The 23896-nt window shown below is 36.4% G+C and overlaps 4 protein-coding genes across 9 annotated transcripts; 3 read left to right on the forward strand and 1 right to left on the reverse strand.

The window, feature by feature from the left end:
- Window positions 1–966: 966 nt before the first annotated feature.
- LOC123310825 lies at window positions 967–4794 on the forward strand. Its single transcript, XM_044894497.1, has one exon. The coding sequence runs from the start codon at window positions 967–969 to the stop codon at window positions 4792–4794; it is 3828 nt and encodes a 1275-aa protein (XP_044750432.1).
- Window positions 4795–8559: 3765 nt separating this feature from the next.
- Window positions 8560–9694, forward strand: LOC123310805 (UPF0728 protein C10orf53 homolog). The gene is made up of 2 exons (XM_044894471.1): window positions 8560–8939; window positions 9267–9694. Exons 1-2 carry the CDS (start codon window positions 8858–8860, stop codon window positions 9614–9616), a joined length of 432 nt encoding a protein of 143 aa, XP_044750406.1. The 5' UTR covers window positions 8560–8857; the 3' UTR covers window positions 9617–9694.
- An 87-nt stretch (window positions 9695–9781) lies between these two features.
- Window positions 9782–16707, reverse strand: LOC123310801 (2-oxoglutarate dehydrogenase, mitochondrial-like). 2 transcript variants are annotated; one of them, XM_044894462.1, is made up of 14 exons: window positions 16457–16707; window positions 15561–15794; window positions 14183–14294; window positions 13846–14098; window positions 13453–13731; window positions 13157–13292; window positions 12863–13043; window positions 12473–12727; window positions 12156–12410; window positions 11869–12070; window positions 11456–11706; window positions 10651–11081; window positions 10393–10547; window positions 9782–10129 (listed from the first exon to the last, which is right to left on the reverse strand). In XM_044894462.1, the coding sequence occupies exons 1-14, from the start codon at window positions 16622–16624 to the stop codon at window positions 10030–10032; spliced, it is 3012 nt and encodes a 1003-aa protein (XP_044750397.1). In that variant the 5' UTR covers window positions 16625–16707; the 3' UTR covers window positions 9782–10029. The 2 variants fall into 2 exon arrangements, with proteins under 2 accessions (XP_044750397.1, XP_044750398.1); XM_044894463.1 differs by having other exon boundaries at window positions 9789–10129; window positions 14183–14354.
- Window positions 16708–17170: 463 nt separating this feature from the next.
- LOC123312125 (calcium uptake protein 1 homolog, mitochondrial) lies at window positions 17171–23351 on the forward strand. Of its 5 annotated transcripts, none has more exons than XM_044896361.1 (10): window positions 17171–17604; window positions 17656–17821; window positions 19124–19283; window positions 20548–20585; window positions 20947–20958; window positions 21853–21967; window positions 22024–22184; window positions 22241–22482; window positions 22561–22778; window positions 22984–23351. In XM_044896361.1, the coding sequence occupies exons 1-10, from the start codon at window positions 17378–17380 to the stop codon at window positions 23136–23138; spliced, it is 1494 nt and encodes a 497-aa protein (XP_044752296.1). In that variant the 5' UTR covers window positions 17171–17377; the 3' UTR covers window positions 23139–23351. The 5 variants fall into 5 exon arrangements, with proteins under 5 accessions (XP_044752296.1, XP_044752298.1, XP_044752295.1 ...); XM_044896360.1 differs by lacking the exon at window positions 19124–19283 and adding an exon at window positions 20130–20295 and having other exon boundaries at window positions 17172–17604; XM_044896363.1 differs by lacking the exon at window positions 20947–20958.
- The last annotated feature ends 545 nt before the right edge of the window (window positions 23352–23896 follow it).

The raw sequence follows: 23896 nt of genomic DNA on the forward strand, positions 1-23896 counted from the left end.
AGAATTTCATCCATCTCGGCATAACCGTTCGGTCTTGACGAATTCTCAAGTGAAATTCGCAATTTCAAAGATGCCATTTCCAAGATGAAAATTTTAAAGAAGGGAGATAGGCTTCTGGCAATGATTGCAATAGATTCAGCGCATTCGAAACCTATATTTTCGTACCAAAATTCAAGATATCTGTTTAGGAAAAAACACGAATTTGTTGTGCACAATAGGCAAGTACACCAATTTTGACAGCCTAACTCAGCTTATATAGCAATTTATCTGTACTTTAGTTTGTATACCAGTAATTGAGTGGACTGATTTCATCTTTAGAAATAATGAGAAACTATAGTAAATCATCTGCAGTGCGGCCAATTTCAGCACTTAAATATTAGGGATGATTTTCTTCGGAAATAATAATATTCGGTAAATTTACAGATATCTTGATTACATTTCAAGTTCCAGCTTTAGAATTTTTCGATTTGATATTGCTATTGAACTTTTCAATACTACTACTAAAATTTACCTACAGTGTGTCTCAATAATGTCTTCAAAGTGTTCGTCATACACAAAAGTGACTGAAACGCGTAAAATCATCGGTACTGTTAAATCTGGCAACGCCTCCCCTATTGACAACTTTGCGAACCTCAGGGTTGGTGGGGTTCTGTCAGTACCGAGAAGTCGAGAAAGTTTAGAAACGAGTGGGGATGAAGGGATAAAATGAGCGGATTCGGACAGAAAGGGTCTCTTCCACATTACGACGAAAACGAGTGAGTACCTTTTTGAAATAGATTTAACTGTATATTTCTTGTGTGTGAATAAAAATCTAGACTGTAGTGAAAGTGCTCATCTCTCTTTTACCAACCCACAAAATTACCTGTCCGAGATCGAATATTCCTATAAATTCCTATTTCGAAATTCAACATCTGGCGACCGTGACAGGACTTAGTGTAGGAATTCGGAGGTAATTTTTGTTCGAAAATGGATCTAAGGAAGAGGACGATCAGTCGCATCTCCTTCACGAAGGCACTCAGATCCCTGAACGCCTTGATGGATCAAGAAAAATCAAGTACGGTGGAGATTAAATCGGCCTTTGAAGGACTAGAGAGAAGACACCAGGAGCTTGAAGAAATTTCCAAGAAGATCCTAGAAGAAATGTTCATCGCTGAAGATATTGAGGATGAAGATTTAGAAAAGACTTCCGAGGAAAACTTAAGGTACGAGAGCCAATTCTTGACAGCGAGATGCATGTTCGAAGAAAGGATGGCTTCGATTCAAGAAAAGGCTCAAAGTGTCAGCAGCAGTGGAAATTCTACGTCCAGAGCGAGGTGCAATCTTCCAAAAGTGGAACTGGCCAAATTCAGCGGAGATATTCGTGAGTGGCTGAAATTTTGGAGTCTTTTCAGCAAGATTCACGAGGACACTGGACTACGCGATGAGGACAAGTTCCAGTATCTGATGCAGTCAATGGTACCAGGATCCAGAGCAGCAGATCTAGTGAATAGTTACCCTCCGGTAGGGGAAAACTATCAAAAGGCCATCAAAGGTCTGACAAAACGTTTCGGGCGCGAGGATTTGCAAATTGAGGTGTATGTGAGAGAGCTATTGCAATTGGTTCTGGAAAATGCCGTAGCGAAGAAAAAAGTGATCCTCGCTTCGCTTTATGACAGAATCGAGTCATATATTCGGGCGTTAGAAACTCTAGGCGTTACGACAGATAAGTGTGCGGCTATGCTTTATCCGTTGGTTGAATCCTCGTTACCAGAAGACTTATTACGAGTGTGGCAGCGGTCTAACAGTGCAGCTGAAAATGGTAACGTTGGAAAGGCGTCGAATGTGTCAAAAACGCGACTCGATGGACTTATAAGATTCTTGGAATCCGAGGTTCAAAACGAACTGAGAATCTCTATGGCCGTAAAGGGATTCGACATAGGCGGTAAACCGGAACGGGAGCGAAAAGCAGAAAAGAACTTGCCGAGTGCGCGGAATCTGCTTGCTTCGGTAGTGAAAGAGGACAAGTGTGTTTTTTGTGAAAAAACGAACCACATGAGTGAACAGTGCTTCAAAGCGGAAAAAATGCCGCTATCGGAAAAACAAGAAGCGGCAAAAATTAAGCGCGTTTGTTTCGGTTGCTTGAAAAGCGGACATTTAAAGAAGCATTGTAGATCGAAATTGAAATGTTCAAAATGCGGCAAGAGACACGTGGACATAATGTGCCCGGGACGAAGAAGTCGTCCGAGTTCGCGGTCCGATTCAGAAAGCTCGGTAAGTGCAGTCAACATTCCGAAAGAATGCGCTTTAGCTTCATCGGCCGAAATTCCCGCGACTTTCATGCAGACTCTAAGGGTGCGAGTGCGAAATGAAGTGAAGGATGTTGTCGTTCGTGCGTTGATCGACACCGGGTCGCAAAACTCGTATGTGTTGAGTAAACTTGCTGAAAAATTGGATTATAAACCGCATGGACAGCAAGATATGGTGCATTTACTTTTCGGCGGAAGTAAATCGGATGTCGCGACGCACCAGAAGTTCCAAGTGCGTGTCGGGAATCTCGATGGAACATACTGGTGCAATTTTGAAGCGCTCGGCGATAAAGTGATTTGCTCGAATGTACCATGTGTAAAAAGAGGTGCGTGGTTGGAAGAGCTGAAAAAACGGGACGTTATAATGAGCGATGTCGATAGTGAAGAAGAGTGCGTATCCATCCTCATTGGCGCCGATATAGCGGGAAAGTTGCTGACAGGGCGGTTACACCAAACAGAAAGTGGATTAACAGCGGTAGAAACACATCTGGGATGGACATTGATGGGTAAAATGCCGCCAAAGGAGAACGCTGAAAATAAAGAAAACTTGGCCGTTTTGTCTATCTCCATGTTGACAAAAGATGTGGATATAAAAGATTTATGGTCATTAGATGTTATAGGAATAGACGATCCTATAGATCATAAATCACGTAAGGATCATAACATTCAAGTTGAGCAGAACTTCAAGGAATCTATTGCGAAAAACCCCGAAGGTCGTTATGAGGTAAAACTACCATGGCTGGATTATCACCCCGAGCTCAAGGACAACAAGAGCATGGCCATGCAACGATTGGAAAAAATGGTCAAGAAACTACGAGAGATGCAGAAATTCCAGGAATATGATGGGATATTCCGAGAATGGCTCCACGAGGGGATAATAGAGCAGGTACCAGCACAAGAAATGGACAACTGGGGTGTTTATTTGCCACATCGCCCGGTTTTCAAAGAAGAAGCTACAACAAAGACGAGGCCAATATTCGATGCGTCAGCAGGCAGCCCATCCCTAAATAGCTGTCTGGAAAAGGGACCGAATCTTATCGAAGAAGTCGTGGACATTTTATTGAGGTTTAGAGAAGGTAAAATTGGTGTGATTTCTGATATCAAAAAAGCGTTTCTTCAAATAAGTATTGATCCCGTAGATAGGGATTTTTTGAGATTTCTTTGGTATGACGCGCAGGGCAATCTGATAATGTTCAGACACTGTAGGGTAGTTTTTGGTGTTTGTAGCAGTCCATTTATGTTAGGGGCGACCATCAGTCTACATTTAGAAAATTATTTGAAATCAATTGAAAGTGAACGCGGTATATTTGTCTCTGAATACTTTTACATCTCGAAGCTCAAACGTAGTTTTTATGTGGATAATTGTGTAGCGAGTGTGGATAACTTCGAACAATTAGCTGACTTCAAATATAAAGCAAAAGCTGTGATGGAGACAGGTCTTTTTGATTTACGTGGATGGGAATATACTCATGACAATTTGAATAATGTTTGCGGAGTACTTGGCTTGAAATGGGATAAAGAGAACGACACGCTAGCGCTAAATGTTTCGAATATTGAGAAAGTCGCGGTTGACAAAATAACTAAAAGGGTAATTTTATCGGTAGCACATCGCATTTTCGATCCGCTAGGCTTTGTATGCCCGATATCACTCGGTCCCAAAATTTTGTTACAGGAAGCGTGGGCAGCTAAAATTGGTTGGGATGAAGAAGTGAACGAAAGTATTAAGAAACGTTTTTTGGTTTGGATCAAAGAATTAACAAAATTGTCGGAAGTAAAGATACCGCGTTGCATGTTAGGCGTCAAGCAATCGGAAACGGACGTAGAAGTAAGTTTACATACCTTTGTCGATGCCAGCAAATTAGCATATGCTGTGGTAATTTTTTTAAGAATTCAAAAGGGTTGGGACGTGCAGCTTCGTTTTGTACAAGCAAAGACTAAAGTTACGCCTGCCAAAAAAGGTGACACGGGTAATTCTATAAGTATACCACGATTGGAATTATTAGCGGCAACGATCGGTGCAAGACTAACTAGGCATATTTTGAACGCCATGGATTTTAAAATAGATAAAGTATTTTACTGGTCAGACTCGTCAACGGTTATCACGTGGATCAATAGGGAAGATAATTGGAGCGTTTTTGTCGCGAATCGGGTCAAAGAAATAAGAAATATTTCGGAAGTTAAGCAATGGCGGCATATTCCGGGCAATATGAATCCTGCTGACTTGCCATCACGAGGATGTACGGTTGATCAGTTATTAGAATCTCGGTGGTGGGAGGGTCCGGATTGGCTCAAAAAGAATGAAGAAAGTTGGCCTAATTTTCCCGATCAAAATATAGACGAAACAGAAGTACTGTCGGAATTGAAGAGATCAAAAATTCAAAATTCCGCCTTAATCGCATTAGCAAGCAGTGATAGGGAAAATATTAATGTAAAAAATGTCAAAGAAGACAAACAAATTAGAACTAGAAGCGGGCGTATTTCCAAAGAACCCAGACGCCTTGATTTGTGAATATATTTTAGGTCTTTTTTTTTGTTTTGTTATTGTTTATATTTCTTTTTGTATTTTCTAATGTTATTTTTGTATTCTAATGTGATTTTTCGAAAGTGTTTGTACTCGTTTTCACTCAGATTGTTCGTGCTTATGTATTGTTTGTGTTGTTTTTCTTAATGTTAACACCCAATGTCAATGTCCGAATCTTGCAAAGTTGTGAAGTCCTCACTCTTTTCTCGTGTGGGAGGATGTTAAATCTGGCAACGCCTCCCCTATTGACAACTTTGCGAACCTCAGGGTTGGTGGGGTTCTGTCAGTACCGAGAAGTCGAGAAAGTTTAGAAACGAGTGGGGATGAAGGGATAAAATGAGCGGATTCGGACAGAAAGGGTCTCTTCCACATTACGACGAAAACGAGTGAGTACCTTTTTGAAATAGATTTAACTGTATATTTCTTGTGTGTGAATAAAAATCTAGACTGTAGTGAAAGTGCTCATCTCTCTTTTACCAACCCACAAAATTACCTGTCCGAGATCGAATATTCCTATAAATTCCTATTTCGAAATTCAACAGGTACATTGAGTGAGTACGATATAAATTATATTGAGGAAACCTGTATAACGATAATCTGTTGGACATGAATCTAGTACCTGCATCACAAAGAGTTATAACCCGATATTAGCTCAAACATAATGTAATGACATAAAAATTTCGCCAACTATTATCTCACAAATATTTCATGAAATTCGTTCCCTAGCCAAGTTATTCAAATTTATCGACTCTGCAGCACGTTTCCAGCAATTCATTTTATGTCTAGTCTAGTACAGGAAAAATTCGAAGTCAAATAATTTTTGGCAAGGCAATTGATAGAGATATATGAACTTTCCGATGTTACGAATGACGTTTGGTCCAAAAACTTCGATAAAGAATGTTTTGTATCACTGCGAGTAATAATCAATGGTTGTATGGAAGACATATTTCGATTTATCACACAATAAAATCCTTTGATACTTCGTAAAAAGAAAATGAGGCGTTACCTGTTTTTAGTTTCTTACAAATAGCTCATACATTTGAAGTTGGACTAATCTTACAAGGAATGTAGATGAAATTAATGCGCTGGTTCATCTTAGGGGTGCGTGCAAATTCTATAAAATTCATCTGGAAGTAAGGTCGTAAGGATCAATAAGGAGGTATAATTTTTATACTTTGGATGTTCCAAGAGAGGTAGGAAAAAAGTTGAAAATGTACTGAAATATAGGTATTTCTTGGAAACGCTGCAAAACCAACATGAAACATTGGGATGTAGTAGTAGTGGAATTTTAAAGCGCATTTTCAATTGTCTGGAGCAGCATTTTCAAAAGATCTCACAACCCTCATGGAAAATCCAAAATTTACATATTTTACTGGTCGACCTCTACCACTGACTGGATCGTCACGCAAAAAATATTAATTAGGTCTTAGAGAAACCGTTGTTGGAAACATTATCCGAAATTCAATCAGTGCAGGACAAATGTCAGACCTTGAACGATATTGCAATGAAAGAAGATATTCAGGTGCTCCAAATAAATGTAGGCAAAGAGATCTAGGGTAATACTATTTATTATAAGGAACACCAGGATAACTAGGACACAAATGCAGTCACCCTCATTAGTGCAATGAAGACCATGCAATTTTGGCTCGTGTAACAATCACCTTCAGTGTTCAACATTGACTTAATTACCTACCAGAATACTCTTGAGTTCAATTTCATTTCTCAGGACTTTTTTTTCAGTACGTTTTTCTGCACGCTCTCTCAGTGGCAGTTTCAGGAGAGGGGGTAATTGGGTTAATTACCCCAAAAGATGAAATGGAAGAAATTCGAAATAATACATCAAAATTTCTTATAGAAATAGGCTCTGGAACCTGCTGCTAGTTAGCGTTTCAGAAGCTATTCACTTTTGGGTCAAGGTATATTATAGAGGATTGAATTTCACTTGATATTCCTTACATGGAAGTGAATCCTCATGGATGTTATTTATTCCGAATAGAGTTAATCAGGATACATCAAGGGATACATCCTTTTGATTTGCGAAAATATTGAAAACTTATAAAAAGCTATTGTTTCATCAGATCCGCATCATTTTTCTCCGAATTTATTATAGTATGAATCTCCTAACATCAAAGAAAAGGATCTATTCAAGAATTCGGAATATTATAAAGCAAACATTTTCGATTTATGCGATGATATAATTGAAAATACAGCTTTGAATGAAAGTATTTCCACGCTGTTATGAACAAAGCAATAGAAATTCAAACAATCGAACTCGGAAAAGATAAATATCTTTCCTAAAATATCTATCAAGGTGAGGTTCAACTATAAACGTTGCCAAAAATAATTTAAGGTTCAAATAAACAGGATCAATTAACGAAGCAAGTACATATGTGCGGTGAAATGCAGGAACAATTGCGAAAGTATTTCTGACCAGAATGAAGTTTTTGAAGCCAATAGAAACGAATAGTGGCAGACAGGAGCAATATTCCATTTGTTCCTAATCAGATAATACGAATGTTCTAAGTATTATTATCGATCAGAAACATTTGAGTTCAGGAACCTCTGGTAGCCAATGTTTTTGGGAGACATGTCTATTTATATTTGTAACTTTTCGAATTTAGAAAAAGTCGTTCACCAACTGTTTCTTTCGTAGACAATTTCATATATTAAATTTCTGAGAGGAGAATTCAACTGCAGATATAAAGGAATTACAACACAAAAACGCTCAGAGAATGTATTGTATGGGTAATATTCCCTCTGTCTAAACTGTCTGAAGATATGGTCACAGTAGATCATGAAACTGTAGTTAACCTCAATCAAAATGAGAAGAATTGTGTGGACTTATTAATCCATATTTCATGTTTCCCTACTGGATTCTGACCACATAATAGATTGCTCAGTTTAGAATTGTTTTTTTTCTTCGGAATGGGTGAGATAAAGGCCAATTAATTCAATGCTAGTTTTGATGTAAAAGGACATATAAAAGAACATACTATTATATATTCATTACGAGTAGAAACTTTTGAAATGTTTCAAAAATTTTTAATGAATAAACAAAATTGAAAACGTCAAGAGAAGGACGATGATATAGCTTTTTATTTTTTTTAGAGAGAATTTTAGAAACCACATAAGTACTGACTTATTTGCACTGTCAATACTTAGGTATAATCTCCAGATCTCTGAGATTCTGAGAGTCCAGAGTCAGAAGAAAGGAAACCAATAGAAATTATCTACTATCTACAAATCATTCAATATTCTTCATTTTTCTCTAGAAAAATCGAACAATAAATGAGAATTACGAAATCCTCAGCCCAACTCGACAACAGTTTATTAATAAAAACATCGTCTTAACCATCGCATTAGCCTGCCAAATCCACGTTATTTCTAATTATGCAAACCAATCGAGAATTCCGACGATCTAAATCATATCCACTTACTTTTTTCTTCTGGGAGGACGGTCGCCATTGCCAGAACGATGGACGCTGGTAGGACATGATTTTTTTTAACCGATATTTCACTGAAACCGCTATAATACACTGTCAGTCCAGAGATTTGGAATAATTGCGAATATTTTGGAGGTGGGGGAGTCGTGAAATCCAGGCAGCTCATTTTATATTTAGGAGGATTTTATTGTGCTGTTTTGCGCTAACAGCTGTTTGGCAGAAACACTGTATCGAAATTCTACGGACGTTTCAATTATGTAAGAAAAGATGGGAAAAAATCTGAGAGCGGATTCATTGAGGGTTCTGCATAGATTATTCGGAAATTATCGGAATCAGGATCAGATTCAAGGAGATATTCATAAATTGTTTCATTCAGTTTAGCTGAGCAGATGACTGGCTCCAGAAAGAATTTATGAGATACATTATCTAATTCACCAACCTCCACTTATGATAAATTCACTTAAAATAAGCAGGAAGATACAGGGCTTTTGGGCCATATACAAAAAAATAAAGAATTTTTTCATCTATTTTTCCTGCAAACTTCACAATAACGATATTTTTTAATTGTCTTGATGTCATTCATTGTGAATTGAGAGGAGAGATGCATTATGTCTCTTATAATATATTACGGGCCTTATGAGACAAATGGTTTGATTAAGCATAAGGCTGATAGGCTTCATGGGCTATTAAGTAAGTAGAAGTTTTAATTCTATAGTTTTTCCGCCCTTAACACTGCTCTAGTCTTCGATAACTTTCGAAAGCATTCATTCATTTTATTTGGGCGATATTATTTAGTATTAATACTAATAAATCAAGTTAAATACATCTACATTATGTATAATATAGATCAAATAGTTTTCTCCCTTTGAATTCCCCACTTGGAGGTGTATTCATTATAAATCTCACTCTTCTTCAATCTATCTAACTATTCTTCCCTTTTTCCCTAAGTAAATTGTTTTTTATGATTTTTCTGAGTCAACCTTAACCAGATGATCGAATATATCATCGGTTTTCCAGGCGAATTAAGCAGGCTCAGTTTCCACATCGAATTAATCCCAACGAAGCATCTCGAACGTCTCACAATAGAAATGAGAAATCGGGAGATCTTCAGATGTAACATAAAGTACCTCAAATACAATATGGATTACGAGGATGATCCTATGGCCCAAAAAATTGTAGCCGCGGTCCAAGAGGCCCATTCGCGAATCTACAACGAATCCAACATTCCAAGGTATTTCGTCAACAAATGGGGAATGAGGGGAGTCCAGAACATCCAGAGAGGACTCACTCCGAAGGATATATTAGCACCCAGTATTGAGCTGATCAGTGAAATACGCGATCCAAAGGAACACCGACGAAGAGTGTGAGGAAAACAACGAAAAAGAATTATTTTGTTTGATTTTTCGATATTTCAGTAAACGTTTTGCAATAAAATCTTCAGGTAATATCATTTTACCTTTAACATCACATAAGTGTAAATTCTCAGAGATATATCATTTTAATGACAAAGGGGATGAATAAAACAAGGTAACATTTTATTGAATATCTTTATTTAATTGTGTTGAAATATTTGAAATATGATAACCTTGTTGAATTTCTCAACATTTGTATATTGTATATGTGTTTGAATTAGAATGTGCATAAAGAACAATAAAATGCAATTGTTGAGGTAGGTTTTAAGTATGTATTTTCTATGCACATAAGAGGGCATCAGACATTAGATGGAATAATTCATCATATTCAGAATTCGAAAAATGTGTTTTCATTCTTGGGTGAATTCCTAAATTTTCATAGCTTCAGCTATAAAATTTTCATGTTCTTTAGTATGCAAGTTCTTGTTTCCTGCGGCAGTACTAGCTGAAACTGGTCTTCCAATATAACTGAAAAAAAAGGAACACTATTCAGGTATGAAGAATTCCAATTCACTCGTGTTTTCAAATAATATGTATTGTCCTTCATGGGTACTTTATTTGAGTAGAAATAGTGAAAGGTTTCCCCAAAATTAGTCTAGAAAATGCATGTTCTACAAATATGATATAAATATCAGAAGATAACCATTCTAGAAATTTTGATGAGCTCTATCACAAGAAAAACGAATACGTCCTTATTGGGTATTAAGTATTGCACTGAAAAAACTACTCACAGAACATCTTTCTGTTTTTTTAGCAAATGATTTATTCTGTATGCAACATAAGCCCATGCACCCTGGAATTTGTGTTCTTCCTGTACCCAAGCTATCTGAGCATCTGGATATTTCTCCAACTCTTTCTTGACTGAGACGTATGGAAAGGGACAAAACTAGTGATAAATAACATTGAATTAATACATGTCTTTGAATCTATGATAGAAATGAATGAAAAGAAAATAAATTGCTCTTGAGGGGCAGTTTAAGGTGACATACCTGCTCTATCCGTACCAGAGCAATATCCTTCACCAAATTCCTCTTGGCTCTCTCCTCCTCCAGCTCGAAGTAAACCTTGCCCGAACAGAATATCAGCCTCTTCGCACCGGAGGTGACTACTTTGTCCGGGTATACCGGTTGAAAGAAAGTACCCTCGACCATCTCGTCGAAACTGCTTCTAGCTCCAGGATGTCTCAGGAGGAATTTGGGCGTGAAAATCACGCACGGCTTGCGGAAATTCAGATACACCTGTCGCCTCCACATGTGAAAAAGGTTCCCTGGCGTTGTCACGTTGGCTAGGATCACGTTTGTGTCGTACAGATGCTTGATGTCGAATTGCGGATCATCGATTTTGGGAGTCCTGTCTGGATCGTCATCGCAAAGTTCCAAAAAGCGTTCTATACGACCGCTTGAGTGTTCAGGACCCATACCTGAAAGTTGAATATTTCCATGACCACACAGCGAGTTGAAAGTCTCTTTATGGGAACACTCCTCGAACATAGTACTCTGGAACTCAAACGCAAGGCCATGAAAGGGTTAAACAAGTTCCTCAGTCATCTTCCTTATTGCACCTTTATTAAGGGTAGGGTTGTGTTTAGATCGAAAGATCTATAGAGCATTTGCAAGACATTGATATTATCCTATCCATAGGGTGTCCTATATTGAGGGTAAAACTGCTTGAAAGGGTTTAACTAACAAATAAATATAAGAAATTATCTTAGTAATCCATATTCTCCTCCTGGCTCCTTCTAGCTAGATGTTTTTGGGATATTTACAAGAAAAACTGGAAATATTTTCAATGTACCTTCGAAGCCATGTGGAAGGAGCATCAGCAAGCCTGATTGTCGATACCATTTAGTTTGACCGGACGTTACAAAAGTGTCTATGATCGCTTGAGCAGTGTTCGCAAAATCGCCAAATTGAGCTTCCCAAATCACCAAACATTTCGGGTTGTGCGTTGAATAGCCAAGCTGAAAGCCAAGCACAGCGTTCTCGGATAAGGAACTGTTGCAAATGGAATACTTCGCTTGGTCGGGGAATAAATTCTGTAGGGCACTGAAACGATATACCGTTTATTTTAAGGTGAAGGTGTTCGGAGATGTTGATCAGCCCCAATATAACATACCAAGAAGGTTATATGGACAAACTATAGACGTACAATTGATGAACTTATTCAAAAATGTATCATCTATTTTTAAATCATGGATGGGCACTAACTTGTATGTTACTTTATCGATTTCCTGATGATGTAGGACGTGATGCCGATGTGAAAAAGTGCCCCTTTCGACGTCCTGTCCAGTAAACTGAACATGAATTCCTTCTGCCAGTAATGACCCAATTGCTAAAGCCTCTCCCAGTGACCAATCTGTAATACGTTTCTCCACAAATTCCATTCTCTGCTTGAGGATTCGATCGATACCTGAGGATGTTTAGTACAAGCTTTGAGTATTCAACCCCTCAAGGGTACAAGTTATATTCAGGGTCTATAATCGAACAGACTTTACCTTTGTGCAATTTGAATTTTAGTTCGGGAACAGGAGGGGAAGAGAATACAGTCGCAACATGTTTGAGAATCTTCTCGTTAACGCCTGTCGATTTAACTTCATATTTGTCTTTCCCCTTGAAAAAACCAACCCAAGGACTGTCCAACCAATGGGTCAATTTGACGTGAGTTTCCTTCCTTGAAGCTTCCAAGCCATCTTCGAGAATTCGATCGTATTCTTCCATGTACTGTTTCTCCCTTTCTTTCGTTAAAACACCTTCAATTGGAAGAGAGATATAGCTTTCTATCCTCTTTTCAGAGAAGTTTGATAAGGCTCACCTTCTGCTACAAGCTTCTTGGTATAATCATGCAAAACCGGAGGTTTGGACCTGATAATTTGGTACATAAGAGGTTGCGTGAATGATGGTTCATCAATTTCATTGTGACCATTTCTTCTGTAACACACCAAGTCTATCACCACGCATTTCTTGAAGGTTTTTCTGTAATCTGCTGCCACTTTACAGACATTATATACAGCTTCCGGGTCGTCAGCGTTAACATGAAATATTGGTGCGTTAACAACACGTGCCACATCTGAAGAGATTGGAAGAATTTAGGTACCTATTTTAAGAAGTTGCGTTAGTTGAACTGGGTATCAATTATGGAATAAGGTTTGAACCACATCACAGTCATCTGAAATTACTGCAAGTAACATAGTGATATGCGTACCTGTGCACATGGGTGAAGACCTATAAAAACGTGGATCTGTAGTAAATCCGATTTGATTATTAACGATGAAATGCGTGGTACCAAAGCAGGTGAAATGAGGCAAGTCTGACAACTGTATGGATTCGAAGACTATACCTTGACCGCAAAAGGAGGAATCACCATGTATCAGGATGGGCATCACCTTCGATTGAAAAATTCATAATCATAATTTTTCTTTGGAATCGCTTTGTGAAGCACAATGATTGGTCTCCTGTTGGTGTTGGAGGAAGCTATGAAAGCCTTCTGTTTACTCACCAAGTCTCCTTTCCTATCGCCTAAAAAGAATTGTTCTGCCCTGCACTTTCCCAGACATACTGGATTGACATGCTCTAAATGAGAAGCGTTCGCTACCAAACTGATGTTTATAATTTTGTTGTTAGTGCGATTCATTCTGTAATATAAACATATTTAACAACAGAAATGGAGGAAGCTTAATTGTCCTGAGGAAACGATAGATTTCAATTAGATGTAGTCGTTTTCCCTACAAGAAAACTGTTTCGTCATATATTTGGAACATAAATCTTTTTCGAAATCAATCTGAAACACATTACACTTTGGCAAAGGTTCCCAGATGGTACTTGACATCGCCAGCTCCGACTTCTGCTGCTTCAAGTCCAATGAAATGGGCGAAGAGTTGATGAAGTGGTTTTCGGCATACATTTACCAGCGTATTCAATCTGCCTCTATGCGACATGCCAATTATGTAATTCTCCACACCGCGTTTGGTTGACTGGTCGATCACTTCTTTCATGGCTGGTATTAAAATTTCGCATCCCTCGATGCCAAAACGTTTTTCAGATGACCATTTCTTCGCCAAGAATGCTTCGAATCTAGAGAGACATAAAAAATCATTATTCCACCTGAGTTATAACCTATTTTTTGGTTATATTAGGGGTAATGTGTGTTCCTAGAGTACTCGTAATAAGAAATATTTTTTCTCTCACACTGTCGTACGAACAAGCCGCTCCCAAAGCTTGATCTTCTTCTCTTTGGTTAAGACAGCTACACCTGGAGGCTCTAACCTTTGCCTTATCCATTTAATCTTGTCAGTATCGTTTATGTAGCGATATTCCGCACCGATATGATTAGTATAAACCTCCTCGCATCTTTGTATTATCTCACTCAGGGGCATTTTATCCGGTCCCAAGAATGAATCATGCGGGATCAAATATTTTTCACGTAATTTCTCGGGTTTATCTGAAATATCAAATCATATCATCACTAAATGAATGCGATTGATGAATTTCGTGCATGTCTTGTAGAAATTCTATGGGAACTCACCAAGACCTCTTCTGTAGAAGCCAGAGTCTATTTTCCACTTCTCTATTTTATCTTTACGTTTTTTTGTAGTTATTCCCAAGGGATCTAGGTCGGCTGCAAGGTAGCCTTGATCCTAAAATGTATATCCACTATTTCAGCTGCAGATTAATCTCCATAATTTTCGTATTGGATGCTGGAATTAATTCGTTGAGTATGTTCCCATCGTTTCGAATATATGGACTTTTGTACATTTTAGTGTTCTTTATTATTCAGTGTCAAAAAAGAGGTTTGAAAGTAAAGTGACGATTTCAAATATTGAAAGAAAGGGATAGTATGAACGCTAAACTGCCAGTAATGTTAGAAGATGACGAGTTGAAGACATTGATCAATGAAGCTTCTTGAAGATTCTCTTCATTCATTATGATAATTCCGGATTAGCACTGAGTGCTCCCAACATATGAAAAAGTTCATACTCTTAGTTTAGTGAGATGAGATGAGATGTCTTTGAATAGCTCAAGATCGAACCATCATCGCTACCAACTATATATAACTGTACTCGGGACTTTTGCAGTAAAACGGCAGTAACTTTTGTCGATATGATTATAATACTTCAGGTTTCATGGCCCGTCAATACTCGTACGTCTCAAACAAGGTGGTCAAAATGTACTGGCTCTCCTATTGTTTATGGATAAGGTCCTGCTCCTTTACCAACTGAACAGAAGATACATCATTAGATTCAGGGGGATAGGGTAACAAAATTGAAGTTTCAAGCCAGGACAGCCTTCAAAATTGTAATTCCTACCATGCATCGTTTTTTTCAATTTATATCCAGGGAATTAAAACTCTCACAGCGGGTTTCATAAAACTTTTATTGCCCGATCAACGATTTGACAGTTACTCGATTTCAAAAACGAAGTCACTAAAACTTTTTCATTCCTACATATATTGAAGAAGTAGCAACTGAGAATCATTGAATGGACGTATATAGATCAAAATTCGATGGGAGAATGGTATTCCAAATTCTCCTGACTGAATTATTGATTGAAAACAAATTGACGTTTATTCGCCAATCAAGCATTGATTCCCCAATTGAGCTTTATGAAACCGGGGGATAATCAGTTTTTTACCAATAGAGGACAACATAAACCTCATGAAGTTTCCCTTGCGTATTATACTCATTTTTAACAATGTCCTGGGGCTAAGACACTGCCGAAAGATTTCAATATTATTCGAAATAAACGATATTTTTGTTAGAAACTCTAAGAGTCAATTCCAACTACCAAAAGCATCACTATTATAGCAACTCTGATGGGAATTTTTTAGGGTTTTTCCATTGTTCGTTCCATTATGTTATCATTCAAAAACCAAATCTCGGAAAAGAGAAAAAAATTTACTTCACCTGGTAGCTGCTCACAAGATTCTTCACTGCAGCATGATCTTCAATTTCGTCGTAGGATGATGCCGGGGCGACAAGATTTTGTGTTGAGAGTGAGTGGGAATGAACTTGTGGATGTCCATATTTTTTTAGGTACTCACCGAGGGGCATTTCATTCTTACCTATGAAGGTTGATGGATGTTTCCGAGTGTAACCTACACCCCCTGCAGCTGAGCTTTGGAAATATAAAGCCCAAGACTGAAATACGAATGATATAATATGGAATTATTCATTTTCACATTATTTGGAGAACAGAAAAACGAAATCACCATATTTTATATTATTATTTTCTGTCGATCTTCAAGGAATTCTAGGGGATACGAAATTATATTTGGGACAAAAAATCTAACACCCCTAAGATTTTGAATTGAAATAGTTAGGATATCTTTGAATTTGAATACCTTTTTTGTTTTGAATACATACATGCATGAACGAAAATCGTCAGCAGGCAACTTATTAAAAAATCTTGCACTATTTGTAAGGCTGCCGAGGGGACACAAATCAAATTGAACAAATTCACAAGGATCATTATGCAAATTATGGAGTATGAATTCATTATTATGATATACAGATGATTTGACACTAAAATTTTGACGAGACGAAAATGTATGACATGTTTTTAGCATTTTTCATGGTTTGGGTAGAACTTATTGTACTTTTGTAAATGTTGTTTCATTAAATTGAAATATTCGTACTATTTTGAAATTTTTTTTGGTTACGTAATCCAAACTATATTAATTGTCTCTATTAAATAGCCTTTGGAGTCGAACAAAATATATTGTGGACCGAATAGATCGCTAAAATATTATATAAAGTTTCTTCGCAGATAAAAATCACCCAAAATATTATAAGTTACTTACAGGGTGGACGCTATTTGGATCTTTCAGCCATGCTAAGTATAAATCTTCTACATACTGAAGCGAAGAAGGGTTTATCGATATATCTGACTTACTTCTCATTGATTTCGCAGTTTTATAAAAGTTTCGCGTTAAATTTATAAGCCCTATTCTATCCATATATGAATACATTTGGATATAATGAAAACACAATCAGTTTTGGTGGATAATTATCTATTTTACAATTTTGAAAAAATTATATACTCCACGAGTGTCACAGGCAGACAATTAATTTTCTGATGATTTTTGATGTCATTTTATAAATAAGACACCGAGATAATTTTGATTATTTCCGTTGGAACCTAATATGATCTAGAAATATTTGGCAATTTTTACACATTTCTCTACAGCTTTCCTAATATTAATCAATTTTGTACGTTTGGGATTTTCATCTGATGTATTTTTGATGATCTAAGATATACTTTTATCTCCGCTGTTGTTACAAAAATTGATAAAAGATCTAATAAGTAGGTAAAACTAAGAACATATGTTCTAGCCTGAGCTCAACCTAAATAACTTAATGACCGCCTCAAATTTAAAACCCAATAGCAGAATTTGTGGTTGGTTTTTAAATTTTATTGGCTCTGCCGACAAGAACAATAAAGGAAAAAGTATTTAACTATCTGTGGCACAATTATCTAATTTTTTTCTGTGATCTGCCTTCTTAACCTATATTTCATAAAATGTCAAAACTGACATTCTTGGAAAATATAAAATATCCTGAAAACTAAAAAGTAGGGCCACTAATTATAATTAAATTCGCAGGACCCTCTGCTAACATAACATGTTTGCAAGAATTCATTTATGGTGGTATAGTTGCTATTTCACTCTAAAAAATTAATATCAGATAGTTTTCCTTCTCCGGAAAAACTTTCAGTGAGAACTATGGCTCCCAAATTGCTACAACTGAGGAGTTTACTGAGATACAATTATCTGTTCAGAGCTGATAGTTTAACAGTTTGCTCAACAAATATCCCTTTCTATCGTCAAAACACACAGAAACGAAATTACAAAAACTTCGGTCACAAACCGCAACCTGAATCTAAATTCACAAAGATTTATTGCACAATTCTGGCACTTGGTATGGTACTTCCTGTGCTTAATTATGAATGGTGAGACAAACAATTATTCTCTCTTCATACACATCATATTGCTATTTACAGGTTCTCTGAAAAATTGGAGAAATATCTACCGAAAGTTGATGCTTTAAGTGGGGATATCAAAAGTGAAACACATATAGACAGTAGTGACAACAGTAGTGACATCGATGAGGAAGATGATAGCAAGAAGAAAAAGCCAAAAAAGAAAATTGGATTTAGGGATCGTAAAGTTAGTATTTAATATATTTACTTTTTCTGATGAAATTAATTCTTCAAACAGATATCCTTTTGACGCTTTTCTAATTCAACAAGTATTTTGAGATAAAAGATAGGATCATCTCGCTCATTTGAAAACTTGCTGAACATGTAGAAATCTCTAATTGGTAACACTAATAAATGTTACATCCTCTTTAATATTTTGATATTTCCGAAGTTTTCATTCAAAGTATTCTGTTTTTCAGATATAATCAAAATCGAAGACATGTTCCGAAGTACCCATAAATTTTGCTTGTATTAGGATTCTTTAGTCATGTTAAATTCATTCAATATAAAATTAATTATCTTTGTTTTTCCTTCATATCCCTCAAGAGTGGGAATAAGTCAATTCTAGTATCCTCTGATTCGGTCAAATCGTTTAATGTTGGTTGATTCTTTTATATTCAGTGCCTTTCATATGAAATTGGATTGGTTCCTCTTTCATCTTAGCAGAATAATAAAAAAAATTATCATGATATTGTCTACCGAATCAAGAAATCATAGTTTGTTAGTTCCATCTCAGTAAATCAGTGTGCTTGAGGTGGAAATGGAATAAATTCTATATTTTATGGATATATTCTAATTCCACCATCATCTGTGGAATAATATCAAATGGTATCAACAATATTTTTATTATTTTACAAATCGGCAATAAACTACTATCTCAAAGGAAGACAAGAGGGCATTCTCCTGCAATTGGTTCATTATTCCAAATTCAAGTTGAGACATAAATCTTGTGAGTTTCATTAATGAATTTTTCAATTTCACTGCGGAAACAATTGTTTTTTTTCATATATGGGTTTATCATTATTATTCTTAAATAGCTTCGTTTCAACTCCAAAAATAGGCATGAGGAACATTAAAACCGAATTATCTTCATTAATTGATGGGTTGCGTTCACAAGCTTACTCTCAGCAAGCTCTGATTACCCGAAGCGTTCACAAACCTACTTTTAGTTCCTCAGAGTATGCTCTCTGAGCATGACCATACTCATACTCTACTCTCGGAGTAAGTTTATGAACACACCCATGGAAGAGCATCAGATAGAGTGACAGCTGTCAAAGAATGAGGTTATATTTTGTTTATGTTTACCAGCTGGTTTCGAGTACCAACGTAACAAACTCGATGTTCCCAAAAATAAACTAATTTAAATCTGAACACAAGTTTGATATGCAATGTCCAAAAGATTAATATTTCACTATTATTTGAAAAACAGTTCCCATGAGATGTATATACATAGTTCTCCATAAAAAAAAATTAATGTATTCTATTATAGATTATAGAATACGAGAATAGGATGAGAGCGTACTCAACACCAGACAAACTATTTCGGTATTTTGCCACAGTAAAACTTTCAACTGTTGAAGGCACCGAAATTTACATGACCCCTGATGACTTCTTGAGAGCTATCACGCCTGGAATGAAACAGCCTGACGGTAAAGAATGTACAGCTTGTTTCACTACTACATTACTAAAGCTAAAGCTTGGTTCTGGGCCTCTTAATATAACATTCTCTCAATGCGGTCATTTGTTCTTTTCATTCATAAATAATTTTTTTAATACCGTGCATTAATACCGTAATTAGTGGAGCAGAATTTTTGGAAGATGGTGAAACTTTCCAGTTTTCTCCTTCAATCATATGCTATTTCTTATCTATCGGCCTATACTACCATATCTTTTTATTCTACCACCCCTCAAAGAAGTAGGTATGGCAGTTATAGCATATAGCTTGTCTGTGGGTAAGAACGAGTAATTATTTTTCTGAGCGTCACAGCCAGAAGGTTTTCTCTGAAAACAGCTACATTTCTTCTACCGTTTAGGCTTCGAGTCGCTTTTGAGCGTCCTAGTTATTCAGTTTGTATGTAATGCATATACTGTAATGGCCTGCTGGCTCGAGTACTCTCTCTTTCCATACCTACGGTTGGTGTAGTGTGTGTAGTTCATACCAAATCTGTATACATTAAGGCTGTGTGGCAAGATTGACAATAAATCCGACAAAATTTTTTGCAGAGTTTGAATCTTTAGCCTTTATTCTTTCTTCATTTGTCTAACAAAAGTGAAATTTTCTTACATTAATCAATAAAGGAATCCCCATAGACATATTAACGGGGTAATAAGTCTATGGGAATCCCCGAGGTGTCGAAATGCAACAAGGCTATTTTATCTAGCCTGTTTGGAGAATCTTCAGAAAATGAATTTTATCCAAAACATGCAGAAAATCTTGAAACTTCTGGAGTATATCTAATGCTTGTCTTTTTCTCGTTTATTGCATGACCTAACAGATCATAGAGTATGAAAATCGCATTCGGCAGTATTCCACACCAGATAAGGTTTTCCGGTATTTCGCAACTCTTCAGGTGCAGGGTCCAACTGTTGATCAGCATGAGATCTACATGACCCCTGATGATTTCTTGAGATCAATGACTCCTGGTCTCAAACAGCCGGACGGTTAGTCGGAAAGACCTTTACATTTTCATTATTCTGGGCAATAGAAAATTACTGTTGTACAAATATCAGCTTCTTTGAAAATCATTTGAGTCCATCGATTTTTATTTTTGAGAAGTTTTTAAATGACCGAATTTATCTCTGCTGTAAGCACATACAATATTATGAAGCTCCTCAAACAGTAATTTTCGTTCGCCCTTACATTTTTCGTTCTGTCCCATCCTAGTCATTACCAAATTCATGTTTCATTTTCAGGTTATGGCTTAGATCAGTACCGACGCTATGATCCAAAAGTAAGTGAATTCATACACATATCAAAACACAACTATCAGTTTTTGAGGAATGAAATAGTGTCCACTTGTAAGAACTTCACTTGGCCATTTTTGAGTCAGAACATTCAATAGATTATCGACACAATTTTTCGAATCAATTTCTGGCATGGATTTGGGTTTTCTAGAATAATTACATGTATTTTAATCTATCAAGTATGTTTTTCACTCCTCCCTGCAACCTGTTGTCGAGCGAAAATCCAAAGAAATGTCAGAAATTCAATCATCATTCGAATTTCCAATTCGTATTACGAACACTTAACTATGTAAAATAACTCTTTCTCATGTTGAAACCTTCTTTAAATCTTTCTACCTACATTTTCAGCATTCTATACAGGTAAAGCTTTTTGCTCTTGATGTTTTTCAAATGTAGTTGCATAAATCAATCCTCTGGAATGCTCGATGTCTTAGAAGTTTCATTAGATTCTAGATTTTGTTTGGATGTGGATGATACAAATTATTTTTTTCGTAAATGAGTTGAAATAAGATGCAAAATATTGAGTTGTGTGATAGTTTAGAAGAGTACAACTAACTAAATGCGCATGCCTGTGGAGATTTCTAATTAATTACAACAAATTGCGTCAAATTAATGTTTTTCATTCTCGGAGGTTCGGTTCTCTGCTCATGCTTGACATAGTTGTGAAGTTGAATCAAATAATGCGACATAACACACCTCACAGTGCGCGTATTCCCTCAATAGTCTTCTGTATTACCTTCGATTTGAAATCCATTACGTAACCCCAACGAAAAACGATTGGTCGATTCACATCTCCAGTAGGAAATATGAAGCCTCCAATACCTTCTAATATGGACCGAAACCATTAAGTAATCAATCAAAGTAAAGCTTCAATGAAATTTCTACGTAGGTACCTAATACCTAAAAGCGACACCGCGTGCAAGAGCTCATTCATAATAAACACACTTGCATCTTGCATGTTTGAATACCGCTTAAAGCCTCAATCTTTCCCATAGTTTCATGTGCAGTGTTCAAATTTTAACAAGACGCCGTCCTCCAATGTCAATCTACCTTGTTTTGTCGATATTACATTTTTTGATTTCTTCATGAATTACCTAATTAGGAATTAGATCAACTGATGCATCCGTGCCGACAATTTCCATCTGAATTTGAGCACTGCCTTAAATGTAGGTACCTACTCATTGGAATGGATTGCAATCGCAAATTAACTAACGAGTGCTTTAACTTTTTTAAATGCCTTTTTTGCCTTGTTAGACTGTACATCAGGAGTTGGAACTGACACTGGATGAAGACAGCATATTTTATAGATTGGGAAGCTCTGGACTCATAACTTTTTCTGATTATATATTCTTATTGACGGTGTTGTCAAGTAAGCTGTTGCCCATAAAAGCAGCAATCGTTTATTTTCAAGAGTTCTTGTTGCAGCGTCAAGGCGTCATTTCGAAATTGCATTTCGCATGTTTGATTTGAACGGCGACGGCGATGTAGATTGCGAGGAATTCGAAAAAGTTGCCACATTGATAAGACAGCAAACTAGTATTGGCTCAAGGCACAGGGATCACGCGGCAACTGGTAACACATTTAAGGTATTCTGCAAAAAGTTTTCGAGCCGTAAAAACGTCATCAAATAACCAATTTTCAGGGAGTAAATTCTGCATTAACAACATACTTTTTCGGGCCAAATTTAAAACAGAAGTTGACAATTGAGAAATTTCTAGATTTCCAAGAGAAATTGCAGAAAGAAATTCTGAGTCTGGAGTTTCAACGGAAGAACCCTGATGAAAATGGAAAAATCACTGAAGCTGACTTCACAGAATTGCTTTTGGCCTATGCTGGTTATCCAGAAAAAAAGAAAGCAAGGATGTTGAAGAGAGTTAAGAAAACGTGAGATTTCGGTTATGAATCCAACTTTTTTGTCTGAAAGTTTTTCGAAAACTTCGTATTCACCTTACTTTGTTACAGTTTTAGGGATCATGGGGAAGGAATCTCTAAAGAGGATTATCTCAACTTTTTCCATTTTCTGAACAATATAAATGATGTCGATGTCGCTTTAACCTTCTATCATATAGCTGGAGCTTCTATTGACCAAGCTACCTTAAAACATGTTGCTAAAACTGTTGCTCATGTAACTTTAAGCAATCATGTTATAGATGTGGTATTTACCATCTTTGATGAGAATCGTGAGTAAAATAAAGACAAGAAAATAAAAATAGCCGATATCAAATATGTTCTTGATAAGGATGCCAAAGTTTTAAAACTAAAACCTTCCTAAATTTTGTTACTGGATGATGGTCATCCAGTTTGTCATATAATAGGCTTACTCATCATGCTTTTTGTGACCCATGAGATTTATTTCGAAGTACACATCATGCAATTTATTTTCAGAGGATGGACAATTAAGTAACAAAGAATTTATTTCTGTGATGAAGAACAGGCTTCTTCGAGGACTAGAGAAGCCAAAGGACACTGGATTTATCAAACTAATGCAATCGATTATTAAATGTGCTAAAGATACTAAGCCTGCACTATTGGATATTTGAACTTTCTCAGTGTTCAACCACTCTTGAATTATTGGTGCTATTCTCTGTTATCCCCTTCATTCATATGGAAGAAAACCAAACAGAATAGTAAAAAGGAATACCAGATTTATATTTGTTTATGATCGTTGACAAAATTGTTATTTGCTTGCTTATTTATGATTTAACAGGATTGTTATAATTAATTATTCGAATAATAAAATTTTTATGTTAATTCAAAAACTTTTTAATTACCAATGACTCGAATTTACTTCGTTATATTTACCAACCCTAAATACATTTTCTGTGAAATATGCCTATCTGTACATATATGCAATATTTCGAAATGGACAAATCAGGGCCGTATTGTCATATGAAGCATAGGCCGACATAATATACCATAATAGGTATTTATTGTCGTTTGTGGATTATGAATGGAAGCGCCGCACTAGTTTAGATTAATTAAGGCCTTATATAAATAAAAGAGAGTTGATAAAACTAATGCCAGATGCCTGTGTTAACAAATATGGCAATTTTGGCAGTGTAAAATTGTCCTGATGCCAGCCCTGACTTATGAAATTTATTTTGGCCATATAAGGTTTTCTAATATTCCCGCAAATACAGTAAAAGACATTAGATGTTAAAACTAAGAATGTCCAATCATTTGAATTAAAACTAAACAAAACCATTCATCAAATTTTTTGTTCGGTGCATCAATCAAATATTACTCTATGATAACCGATAAAAAGTCACCTGTCACCTTTGACATTTCGCTAAAATCT

This window comes from Coccinella septempunctata, chromosome 4 (genome assembly GCF_907165205.1).
Source record: "Coccinella septempunctata chromosome 4, icCocSept1.1, whole genome shotgun sequence".
Classification (NCBI taxonomy): Eukaryota; Metazoa; Arthropoda; class Insecta; order Coleoptera; family Coccinellidae; genus Coccinella; species Coccinella septempunctata.